Source organism: Hippopotamus amphibius, chromosome 4 (genome assembly GCF_030028045.1).
Source record: "Hippopotamus amphibius kiboko isolate mHipAmp2 chromosome 4, mHipAmp2.hap2, whole genome shotgun sequence".
In the NCBI taxonomy this organism is placed as follows: domain Eukaryota; kingdom Metazoa; phylum Chordata; class Mammalia; order Artiodactyla; family Hippopotamidae; genus Hippopotamus; species Hippopotamus amphibius.
This window is the reverse complement of record NC_080189.1, coordinates 37,757,262-37,770,879: the sequence shown is the minus strand read 5'-3', so window position 1 is coordinate 37,770,879 and position 13,618 is coordinate 37,757,262. Positions and strand designations below refer to the sequence as shown.

The 13,618-nt window shown below is 33.3% G+C and overlaps 1 protein-coding gene across 2 annotated transcripts in view; it reads right to left on the bottom strand.

Moving 5' to 3' along the window:
* BMT2 (base methyltransferase of 25S rRNA 2 homolog) overlaps window positions 1-13,618 on the bottom strand; it is an 83,016-nt gene that overhangs the window by 11,250 nt on the left and 58,148 nt on the right. For both annotated transcript variants that reach the window (XM_057733980.1, XM_057733981.1), the window contains one exon: window positions 5,696-5,810. In XM_057733980.1, coding sequence (XP_057589963.1) covers window positions 5,696-5,810 — 115 coding nt within the window. The remainder of the gene's footprint in view (window positions 1-5,695; window positions 5,811-13,618) is intronic.

The following is a 13,618-nucleotide window of genomic DNA, read 5'->3' as shown; positions in this document are numbered from 1 at the left end:
CCTGTGCTACATAGGAGGTCTTTGTTGTTTATCTGTTTTCTACATAGTAATGTGTATATGTGAATCCCAAACTCCTAATTTATCTCTGCCCCACTCTGTCCCTCACTATCCCCTTTGGTAACCATAAGTTTGTTTTCTATGTCTGAGTCTATTTTTGTTTTGTAAATAAATTCATTTATATCATTTTTTTTTTTTTAGATTCTACATATAAGTGATATCATATGCTATTTGTTTTTCTCTGTCTGATTTACTTCACTTAATATGATAATCTCTAGGTCCATCCATCTTGCCACAAACGGCATTATTTCATTCTTTGTTATGGCTGAGTAACATTCCACTGTGTATATATACCACATCTTCTTTATCCATTCATCTGTTGATGGACACTTAGGTTGCTTCCCTGTCGTGGATATTGTAAATAGTGCTGCTATGAACACTGGGCTGCATGTATCTTTTTGAATTGGAGTTTTCTCCAGATATATGCCAAAGAGTGGGATTGCAGGTTCATATGGTAACTCTATTTTTATTTTTTTAAGGAACCTCCATACTGTTCTCCATAGTGGCCGCACCAATTTACATTCCCACCAACAGTGTAGGTGGGTTCCCTTTTCTCCATACCCTCTACAGCATTTATTATTTGTAGACTTTTTAATGATGGACATTCTGACTGGTGTGAGGTGATACCTCATGGTAGTTTTGATTTGCATTTCTCTAATAATTAGTGATATTGAGCATCTTTTCATGTGCCTGTTGGCCATCTGTATGTCTTCTTTGGAGAAATGTCTATTTAGGTCTTCTGCCCATTTTCTGATTGGGTTGTTTTTTGATATTGAGATGTATGAGATGTTTGTATAATTTGGAGATTAACCCCTTATCGTTAGCATTGTTTGCAAATATTTTCTCCCAGTCTGTAGGTTGTCTTTTTGTTTTGTTGATGGTTTCCTTTGCTGTGCAAAGCTTTTAAGTTTAATTAGATTCCATTTGTTTATTTTTGGTTTTATTTCCATTACTCTAGGAGATGGATCCAAAAAAAATACTGTTGCAATTTATGTCAAAGAGTGTTCTGCCTATGTTTCCCTCTAGGAGTTTTATAGTATCCAGTCTTATATTTAAGTCTTTAATCCATTTTGAGTAGATTTTTGTATAGGTGTTAGAGATTGGTTTAAAGTTCAAAAAATACTCAATCTTAACACTTCTAGAATAAACTGAACTTACATGAGGTATTATCTCTTTTGAAATATTGTTGGATTCAATATGCTAAAATTTTGTAGAGAACTTTTGTGTCTATGTTCATGATGGATGTGGTCTACTAGTTTTTGTTGTTGTTGTTCTGTAATGTCTCCGGTTTTGGTACTGGGGTAATGGCCTTATAGAATAAGTTGGAAAGTGAAGCCATTTTTGCCTGGAATTTTCTTTGTGGGAAAGTTCTTACCTGCCAATTCAAATTTCTTTAATACATTTATGGCTATTAAGGTTATCTATTTCTTCATGAGTAAGCTTTGGTAGTATGTGCCTTCCAAGGAGTTTGTCCATTTCATTTAAGTTGTGGAATTTATTGGCATAAGATTTTTCATATTTATTATCCCTTCTTTTAATATTGGTAAAATATGTATGATGTCACACCTTTCTCCTTATTTCTTAATCAGTATGCCTAGTGACTTATCAATTTTATTGATCTTCTCAAAGAAGTATCATTTGCTTTCATCAATTTTTCCCTACTATCTTTCTTAAGTTTTTCTATTTCATTGATTTCCATTGTAATCTTTTTTATTTTCTTGTATTTTGGATTTAGTGTGCGCTTTTTCATTTTGTTTTTTGTTTGTTTTTTCTAGTTGGAAAGTTGATGTCATTGCTTTGAGACCTTTCTTATTTTCTAATAAAGGTGTTTAGTATTGTATGGATTGGCCAAAAAGTTTGTTTGTGTTTTATGGAAAAACCTGAACTTCTTGGCCTACTCAATAAAATTTCCTGAGTACTACTTTAGTGATTTTAGTGGCATCCTATGCATATCTTGTTTTTGATATCTTACGTTTTTATTTATCTTCATTCCAAAATATGGTCTAACTTTCCTGGTGAGTTCTTCTTTGACTGATGTTCTAATTGTTCAATTATTGAGAGAAGGGTGATGAAATCTTGAACTATAATTTTATAAATGTCTATTTATAATTGCTATTTTACCAGTTTCTGGTTTATGTATTTTGAAGCTCTGTTATTAGATGCATAAATCTTGAGGACTGTTTTGCACTCTTGATGAATTTACCTTTTTATCATTATGAAATGACCATCTTTATTGCTGGTAATATTTTTTGCTTTGACATCTACTTTGTCAGATTGTAGTAGTGCCACAGTGCCTTTCTTTTGCACATACTATTTGTTTATAACTGAAGTGGATTTCTTATAGGCAACATATATTTGAGTCTTGCTTTTTTATCCAATCTGAGAATTTTCACCTTTTAATTGGGGTATTTAGGCCTTATCTATTTAATGTGATTATTGGTAAACTAAGTTTAAATGTATAATCTTGCTATTTATTTTCTATATTTCTGATCTGTTCATTGTTTCCTTTCTTCTCTTTTCTGCCACCTTTTGGATTAAAGAAATTTCTTTATGATTCTATTTTATCTCTTTTGCTAGCTTATTAGCTGTAACTCTTTATTTTACTGGTTGCTTTAGAATTTATAGTCTACATCTTTAACCTATCATAGTCTACCTTCAAATAATATTTTACCACTTCATATATATTATAAAAACCTATTACTATACCTATGGTATGTTTCCCTTTCTCCCCTCTTGTGCTATTGTTATTATACATTTTATTTTTATATAGATTATAAACTCCCTTCTAATTACAGTTAACTCTTGAACAACACGAGTCTGAATTCACAGGTCCAATTATACATGGATTTTTTTCCCAAGAAATATACAGCCAGTCCTCTGTATCTGTGGACATAGAACCCAGGGCTATGAACAGCTGACTCTAAGGACCTGAGCATCCACAGATTTTGATATCCATGGTGGTGGTGGGATGTCCTGGAACAATTCCCCTGGGATGCTAAGGGTCAGCTCTACTATTAGTTAGCTTTTATCAAATTCAGAAAAATTCTGACCATTATTTCTTTCATTCCCTTCTCTGCCCTTTTGGGGGGACTCCAATTACGCTTATATTTGGCCACCTGAAATCAACTCACTGCTCACTGATGCTCTTCCATTAAAAAATATCTCTTTTTAATTTTGGGTAGTTTCTATTGCCATGTCCTCAGTTTAACTTTTCTTCTGCAACATCTGATGTACTGTTAATCCTATCTAGTACATGTTTCATATCAAACATCACAATATCCATCTTTAGAAGTTAGATTTGGGTATTTTTAATTATCCTCCATGTCTCTACTTTACTTTTTGTACATATAGCATACAGTTATAGTGTCCCTATCTTAATATTCTTGCTTCCTAATTTTAACATCTGTGTCAGTTCACAGTTGGTCTCTGTTGGATGACTGATCTCATTATGGGTCATATTTTCTTGCTTCTTTACTTGACTGATTACTTTTTTATTGGATGCCAGGCATGGTGAATTTTACTTTGCTGGGTTCTGGAATACTTGGCATTGCTATACATATTCTTTGTTCTGGGATGTAGTTAAATTATCTGGAGACAGTTTGATCTTTTTGGTTTTTGTTTCAAGAGTTGTTAGTTGGGACTAGAACAGCCTTCAGTCTAAGGCTAATTGTTCTCCACTACTGAGGCAAGGCTTTTCTGTGTATTCTACCCAATGTACTGATTCTTGAGGTTACCAGTGTGGCTGGTGGCAAATGGTTACTACTTCTAGCCTGAGAGTGTGCTAGGCACTATAACCTCTAGACCTTTGAGGTGGTATTTCCTCCAGTCTCATGTAGTTTTCTCATAGACATGTACTGATAAGTACTCAGCTGAGTACTCAAGGAGGAGTCCTGGCAGACCCCTGGAGTTTTCCCTCTGTGCAGCTCTTATATCTTTGGTACTCTGTCCATGAACTCTAGCTGTCATGGTCTCCCAGGACTCTCAGCTTTGCCTCCACAACTCAGGGTATTGCCTGGGCTCTGCTTGGGATCCTCTGTTTGTGCCACATGTCGGAAACTCTCTGAAGGCTTTGTGCTGATGCAACTGTATGGCTCATCTCATTTGTTTTCCATCTCCTGGGGATCACTGTCCTTCATTACCTAATGTCCAGTGTCTTGTATATTATTTTGAATATTTTGTCCATTTTTTACTTGCTTCAGGCAGGGGGAAAGAGGATTGGTCTGGTCCCTGTCACTCCATCTTGACTGGAAGTGTAAGTTTCTTTGTTTTAAAATTAGTTATAGGGTTTGGAACTATAAAAGTCTGTTCTACTAATGAACTCATGTAAAGAAGTTCTTTTGCCTTCCCTAATGGCTACAGTTGAAAGCTTATAGCCCTATCTATAAATAAACTTAATATTTTAATATTAGATCAGATGGTCATCATGTCTTAGCAGTCCCTAAAGGACATCTCTAATATGTGTCTTGAGGAAGGAAGGAGAGAAAATCCATGTACAAATCCCACCTGCACTTTAAAACTATAGCTTCTGATGGCACAAGAATTCTCTGCAGTGGTAAGCTAAGAGCAGCTGTTTTACCATAAACCAAGTATTTGTCTACCTTTAGGAAGCAGAGATAATAGTAACGCTTTTTAGCGTTTTCTTATCAGTGTTGGTCATACAGATTTAATATAGACAGTCAAGTTCATCAAAATTAAAGAATAAATTCATATGAAAGTTGATTCTTCATGCTGGAACTTTTCAATAATAACAGCCAACATTTCTTTAGCACTCACTATATAACAGGTACTTTGCTAGGTGCTTTAAATACTTTTTCTCAAGTAAACATGACAACAATCTTATAAAGTATGGTCCATTACAAACACCACTGCACAGATGAGAAAACTGAGGCTCAGAGAGTCAAACGGAGGTTGAAAGTAAGATTTCATTCTTTTATTCAAGAAGTATTCAATGAGTACTTAATATGCCAAGCACTCTTCTAGGTGCTGGGAATATAGCAGTGGAGGAAAAAAAACTCTGACCCTGAGTTTATACTGTAACAAATAATCTCTTTATAGCAATAAAAATTTGTAATAAAATTTTTTTGTGCCTGGTGCCAATTCAAAAGTAAAATGGCAAATATTATGAATTTATGTCACTGAGGGGAAAAAAAAAATCTAATTTCAAAAGTCAAGTAGTTTTATCTACTAAGTACAAATAGCTGGGATTTAATAAAGTTTTGGCTGTCTCCAAAGCCCCTGCTCTTTCCACAATTCCATAATAACTCTACATCACAGTATGTTTCAGAAAGAGATGCATTAAAAAATAAGTAAGTAAGTAAATAAATAAATAAAAATAAAAAGCCCAAATACTATAGCTATCTGGGAATCTCTGCAACCTACTAAAGTTTCTTGTTTGGAATGATAGATGATAAACAGGGAACAAAACAAAATGAAGACAGATACGGTATTGGTCAAATTAATATTAGTTAACTAAAGGCTCAAATTTTCACAGAATATACATTTAGTTTTGAATAGAAATAGTCTCTTACAAACTCGTACACAAAAATATATTTGCTATTTCAGGAATGTAAAGACAGTGCTTTCCTTTGTATATATACATGTAAAATATTCATCTCAAAACAAACAGGACTATGCATACCTCTACAGCAGGTACAATGTCTATGCCAACAGTTAGAAATTCTTCAAACTTCAGAAATGGGTTAAAGCAGCTGCCAACATCAAGTAATCTGATCTTTCCTGAGGTTTGTAGCAACCTAAAAACAGATTATTTTCAGTATGCCTTTTATAAGATGAAATAAAATATATGAAAATTCAAACATTTGAGAATAAAAAAGATTGTATAGATTATTGGCTCTCTTTTTGGTCTCAGGATCCCTCTACATGTTTAAAAATTACTGAGGGCCTAGAAGAGCTCTTTAGTTTATGTGGGTTCTATCTATCAATAATACCATGTTTGAAATTAAAACTGAATGGTTTAAAAACATCAATTCATTTATAAAACAATAACGCTATAGTATATGCTAATATAAATTATACTTTTTAATGAAAATCTAGATTAGAAAGATAGTAAAAGTGAGTTACTGTTTTACATTTTTTCAAGTCTCTTTAATGTCTGGCTTAATAGAAGACAGATGGATTCACATCTCTGCTTTGCATTCAAGTTGTTGCAACATCACAAGCCATGAGGTTTCTAGAAAACTCAACCCTATACTCAAGAAAGAATAAGAGTAGAAAAGGCAAACGATATTAGTATTAATAATACTGAAAATTATTACTGAAAATAATTCTCCCCACACAGAGACCCTGGAGGGGTCTCAGATTCCCAGACCACACTTTGAAAACTATCTTTGTAGATGAAAGAATCCATTCACAAATTAATTCTCAGTTGTCAGTAAAATGATGTCTTTGGACATAACTTTAATTTGTCTCAATGGTTTAAAAGGACCAAAGAGAAAAGCAATAATAGAATAGTATCTTTTAAGTTATGAAAAAATTTTATTTTGTGCAGGAGGATTCCTCATGTTCAAAAGTAGTAGGAAAAAAGAAGATAAACAAAACCAGACATGACCATTAAAGTTAGTCTAATGCAACTATTGATAAAATGGATCTTCATAGCAGCAAATAAGGCTGAAGGAAAACAGTGAATTTTTGTTGTTGTGAAGCCTATAGTACTAGTGTTCAGACAGTAAAGCAATAAAAACTAACTTCAGACATATGCTATTTTCATTGATATTAAGAAAATTTTGCTGAAAAAATTGAGTAGATACTGGGAACATAAAGGAAAGAAATATAGTGAAATAGCTGGGTAAAAACAGAATCTTGGTTCTTAAAAGCCTACAGGACAGAGAAAATCTGCCCAGCTTTTTTGTTCCTTATACTACGGCTAGCATATTGCCATAGGGTCCATTAGAGAGGTGTTAAACTACAGACTGTAAGTTAAGCTCCCAGAAAAAGCACTGTAGGTCAAAATAAAATAATATTAACTAAAGTTGATTTTTTTTTTCAGAAAAGGAATGCAACAAATAGGGGTTATGTTTCTTACCAAGAGCCTGATGTCCTAACATTTTATAGAAATGACCATAATCACTACTTGATTATAAATAAACTATATATAGGACCTGTCTGATACAGTACATGGAACTTTATAGTACCATAAAAACAATATGAACCAATTAAAAGATTTTTGTCAACAAAATTTAAGAACTCATCCAAAGAAGGGGTTATAGGGTATAAGGAAATAAAAGGAATAGCCAGAAACTCTCTTAGCAAAAAGAACTGCTCCTAGGGCTCAAAAGGTAATTTTCTGTCCTGCAGCCAAATCAGGAAGCAGATTATTATGTAGTTTGGGTGATGTGTATAACAAATAATCTTCTGTAAAGTTGAATTAAGTTCAATGATACTTGAAATATCACAATACACTAGCTCCAAGGAAGAAGGAGGCCAGCAAATTACTGTGGTAGAGGTTCCAAGTTGCTAAACAGAGCAAAAGAGCCAGCAGATAGGGGCCACAGAAATGCATGACATATAGCTGACATTTACTGCTGATTCAACAAATTTGAATACTCAAATCCTAACCAGTTTGAATAAATGAATCTATAACAATATGTAACACTAAACACATAACTATATTGCCATTCTAATCCTTATGTGGGGCTATGATTAAGAACAAGAGTTCTGGAATCAGAGAGACTAAAATCAAAATCTGATTCTGTCCTTTACCTGTGTGATATGGGGACAACAATGGTACCCACACTTAAGCGTCACTTCCAGGATTAAATGAGATAATGCGTTTATAATGCTTGAGTTAGTATCTGGTACATGGTAAATGCTCAAAAAAGTGGTAGATATTATTGTTAGCTATTAATATCATCTTACATATACAATATTTTGTGGTTTGTCCACTAATGCTCTTCCTAAACATAGTAAAAGCAGAATTTGCCTCACACTAAATTCTATACTGGTAGATTCTAGTAAATTGGGTAGCAAAAAATTTCTGATAGTTTTTTAAAAAGTGCTTCTTATAACTTTCTACCTGGATGGAGTATTCCAAATCATTCAACTTAACTTTAAAATATAATCACCAATAACTTAACAACATGGGTTAACTTAATAACATTAATACACTTAATCCATTTCAAATTCTTTGGTTTAGCTCTGTAATTTTTTTCCCCCATTAAACATATATTTACAGTTTAAAGATTAATCATATTCAGGAGGTGACTCCAGAGTATTGTCCCTCCAGCCCTCAGCTTCTGTAAACCCCCCTCCCCTTTTTGTTCTTAGCAGGGATGATAGAAGAAAAGAGAGAGGAGGCAAAGATAAATGAAAGTAGTATTTCATTCTTTGACAACGGCCTGCGTGTGTGATGGCTAAGAATTTTAGCTTTGAAGTTGGAGAAATCTGGATTTGAATCTGAAATCAAGTTCAAGTTCCAAGTTGCTAACCATGTGACTTTAGATTTACTAATTGCTCTGAGCCTCAGTTTCTGCATCTATAAAATGGGCACAATACCTGCTTCTTAAAGATGGGGTAAATATTGAGTGAGACAAATGTCATTTATCACCATCTGATTATATTATATTTATTATATTATATTATATTATATTATATTATATTATATTATATTATATTATATTATATTATATATAAAAAAAGACTAATCACAAAGTGAACTGAACATCCAGGCAACTATCACCCAGGTCAAGAAATAACACATTGCCTGCACCCTAGAAACACGATTCTCCTTGATGACATCCCTTACCCCTTTCTGTAATGGTAGCCACTATCCTAATTTTAGTAATAATCATTCCCTTGATTTCCTTTTATAGTTGTGCTACCTATGATTGAATGTCTTCTGAATAACATAGTTTAGTTTTACACTACACATTTGCTTTTGTGACTTTCTTCTTTCATTTAATATTAAGTTTGTGAGTGTCATCTGTGTTTCTGTAGTCAATTCATGTACACTGCTGTGTGGCAGTACATATAGAACCCATCTGTTGTGATTTTGATTAGAGTGGTACTGAGTCTGAAGATCATTTGGGGAGAATTAATGTCTTTAAATACAGTCTTCTAATCCATGGACGTGGCATAGTTTTCCATCTATTTAGTTCTTCATTGTCTCCCAACAGCTTTAACAATTTCCCTTAAAGGTCCCATGTATATTTTGTTGGATTTATATTTCTTGTTACCTCGTATTTTTGATGTTGTTATTGCTTTCCCACTGTGAATAAACCTTGTTATTTTTTAAAATTTAATTTTTCATTGCTGGTTACAGAAATGCAATTCATTTTTCTATAATGATTTGTATCCAGCAGCTTTACTAAGTGGCTGTTATCTCAACTGCTTATCTGTATATTATCTTGGGCATTCTAGTCTAGGTACATAGTTACACAATCTATGAAAAATAACATTTATTATTTCTTCTTTTCTTGTCTATCCATCCACCCACCCATCCGTCTATTTACTGCCTCACTGCTTTACCCAGAACTTCCAATACAATATTAAACAGAACTAATACAATCAGGTATTATTTTGTTTCCAGTCTCAGAGGGAACGTTAAGTATAATGTTCACCATTAATATATAATTCACTGTTAAATATAATGGCTGTCATAGGTTTTATATAGAATCCTTGATAAAGTTGATGAAGCTCCTTTTATATTTTGCTATTTCCTTTTTTTAAAACATTTCACACAAATCTATGTTGGATTTTATCAAATGCACTCTCCTCAGCTACTGAGATATGACTTTAACCTGTTTATGTGATACAGTACACTCATTAATTCTGTAGTGTTAAATCACTCTTGCATTATTGGAGAGAATCTAATTTGGTTTTGATAAATTATTCTCTTCATAATTTAAAGGATTTGTTATATATATGTATACATAGTTGGTTCTATTTGTGATGATTCTGGTTTATAAAGTCACCACAATCACTGAACCATGCTCCTAAGGGAAATACAAGATTAGGCCTCTGGTTACAGAATTTTCAACACCAGAGCAACACATAACTTGGATTTATGTGTATTTCTGTTTAAAGGTACCTTACTTAATATATATTATGATGCATCAACACTGAACTCAGCGCCAACACCATTATAACTCATGCCTAAGGGAAGCATATCTAATACATAATTTTCTCTGTAAGGCATAATACAGCCTTCCTGTGCTTAGATAGACTTGATAGAACTTTAACATGCTTAGGGGCCATTTTAAAAGCAAAATCAATAAAAAGCACAAAAATGTGATATTAAATAGATTGAAAAAGGAACATTTTTATACTTGAGAGCTGAAACAATAAGGCAGAGCTTGCCTTGTTCAGCTTCAGCTGGGAAGGTGTGTATCAGAGGACTTAAATTTTTCAACACCCTGAGCATGTCCAACAAATGAGTCTGAAAATGCCATGAGTACTGATCTTGGAGTTCAATTATAGGGAGTAGGTGAATTTGCAGATATAGAATTTTTGAATAATGAGGATAAACTCTGTGTTTGAGTATGTGTGTGTGTGTGTGTATGGATTTTTGCACCTATGTTCATAAGTGAGACCAGACTATAATTTTCTGTCCTTGGACTGTCCATGGAGGGTTTTAATATCAAGGTTAAGATAGGTGTGGGAGAATTCCTTTCATTCTATTTTTAAAGAGTATGTGTAAGAACAGAATTCATTTTTCCTTGAATGTTTACTAGAACTTGCTGGTAAAGCCATTTAGACCTGGAGTTTTATTTCTGAGATTTTTAACCACTGATTTAATTTCTTGAATATTATTAATGAGCACAAAGTTGTTCATTATACTTTTACTATCTTTTAAATAACGTCAGTATGTGTAGTTACATTCACCCATTTTAATCCTGAAATTGGTTATCTGTAACTCTTGTTTTTTGCAATGTGTCTCAGAGATTTCAAATTTTAATACAGTCTTTACAAAATTCCAACTTTTACTTCTATTGAGTTTTTCTATCTTCCTGCTCTTTACTCTTTCCTTTTCACTTTTTTGGAGGGGGAGAAGGGCTTATTTGCTGAGTTACTTTTAACTTCTTTTTTTTAAAAAAATTATTTATTTATTTATTGGCTGCATTGGGTCTTTGTTGCTGTACACAGGCTTTCTCTAGTTGTAGTGAGCAGGGGGTACTCTTCGTTGTAGTGAGCAGGGGGTACTCTTCGTTGTGGTGCACAGGCTTCTCATTGTGGTGGCTTCTCTTGTTGCAGAGCACGGGCTCTAGGCATGCGGGCTCCAGTAGTTGTGGCACATGGGCTCTACAGCACAGACTCAGCAGTGTGGTGCATGGGCTTAGTTGCTCTGTGGCATGTGGGATCTTCCTGGCATTGGCACACTGGCAGGGGACCCATGTCCCCTGCATTGGCAGGCAGATTCTTAACCACTGCACCAACAGGGAAGCCCCTATCTTTAATTTCTTGAGATTGATTCTTAGTTCATCAGTTTTCAGCGTTTCTTTATAATATATGCATTTAAGCTGTAAATTTTCCTTTAGGTGATGCTTTAGCTATATTTACAAGTTTTAATAAAAAGCATTTTTGTAACATTTTTTAAGAAAAATTTCTTCATAAAAAGTATCAGTATTATTTAGTTGAAAATATTTTCTAAATTTTACTATAATTTTTCAGCTCATGGGTATTTTTGGTTTTTTTTGGAAGGTTATTTACTAATTTCTAAACCTTTGGGTATTTCATAATTGTCATTTGCTATTAAGCTAGAAGTTGGTACCATTGTCTATATAACTCAATCCTTTGAATCTTACTGACCTCTAACATAAGTTTTTGTAAATTAAATAATATTTTAAATATTTAGTAAATTATTAAAAATTATAAATTTTTGAAAAACATTTCTGTAAATGTTACCTGAATAGTTGACATGAATATTAATTTGTAGTTTTGGGTACATGATTCTATATATGGCTATTACGTTGTTAATTATGTTGTTCAAATATTCTATAGTCTTACTCACCGTGAATGCTTGTTCTCTGTTATTGAGGAGATGTGTTAAAAATCTTCCAACATTTTTTTAAAGAAGCAGAAAAATATCTCTATAAATTGATTTGAAATGATAGTATTTTTTTTACTTTTGCAAAAAGAAACTCAGGAAGGATAAACCAGAATTAATACAGCCTCATTTGGAAATGAGGTGGATGTTTTAAGGAAGGGATGGGATATCCGAGTATACCTTTCTTTGTTGTTTTAACTTCTGAAAGTTGTTAATGCTTTACATATTCAAAAAATAAAATTAAATTACAAGGATGGGAAAAAACCCATGAAACAATAAGAAAAACTAATATAGCTACTTAAATATCAAGTAATACAGAAGAAAAAAAATTCAATAACTGAACTCAGTATTCTGATTACAATAATCTCAATGGGCAAAATATTAAGGACAAAAAACTGCAAAGAAATCCTAAATTTTACTTAGTTATGTTGTTGTTGTGGTACTAGTGCAACCATTTTTAAATTATACTGTGTGGATTGAAGGGCTGAGCAAATAGGCAAATAAACTAAAGTTGCTGGGAGATACAAATTCAGAGTGGGGAAAAGGAGAGAAAGAATCCTTTGGTGATGGACTAGAATTAGAGGTTTCAAATGAAAGAGTATAGATGAAATGACACACCAGCAGCAGTGAGGCTACTTAATGCCAGAATTTGGTCTCTTGCTAAAATGAACCTGCAATTCTTAGAGGAAGACTTATTCTAGGGTTGAAGCAGAAGAAGTACAAGGTGAAGCTCAACTATCTTGTTGTACAAGAAAGTAAGGTAACACTCAAAAACTAACAGGAACATATCAAAAGATCAAAGAAACTAGCTTACAGGAGTTTCCACTGGCCTAATTTGAGATGATTTCAGCATCATAATAATGATAGGAATGAATTATAACAAACTTAATTTTTAAAAAAATTATCAGTCTACAGAACTTTAAAAAAGAGGGGGGATATAAATCAAAGCAAGATCCTTTTTGACCCACCTCCTAGAATAATGGAAATAAATTAAAAAATAAACAAATGGGACCTAACAAAACTAAAAACTTTTGCACAGCAAAAGAAACCATAAACAAGACAAGAAGACAACCCTCAGAATGGGAGAAAATATTTGTCAACAAAGCAACTGATAAAGGATTAGTCTCCAAAATGTACAAGCAGCTCATGCAGCTCAATATCAAAAAAGCAAATAACCCAATCCAAAAATGAGCAGAAGACCTAAACAGACAGTTCTACAAAGACATGCAGATGGCTAACAAACACATGAAAAGATGCTCAACATCACTAATCATTAGAGAAATGCAAGTCAAAGTCACAATGAAGTATAACCTCACGTTGATCAGAATGGCCATCGTCAGAAAATCTAGAAACAATAAATGCTGGAGAGGGTGTGGAGAAAAGGGAACCCTCCTGCACTGTTGGTGGGAATGTAAATTGGTACAGCCACTGTGGAAAACAGTATGGAGGTTCCTTAAAAAACTAAAAATAGAACTACCATATGACCCAACAATACCACTACTGGGCATATACCCAGAGAAAACCATAATCCAAAAAGAAACATGCACCACAATGTTCACT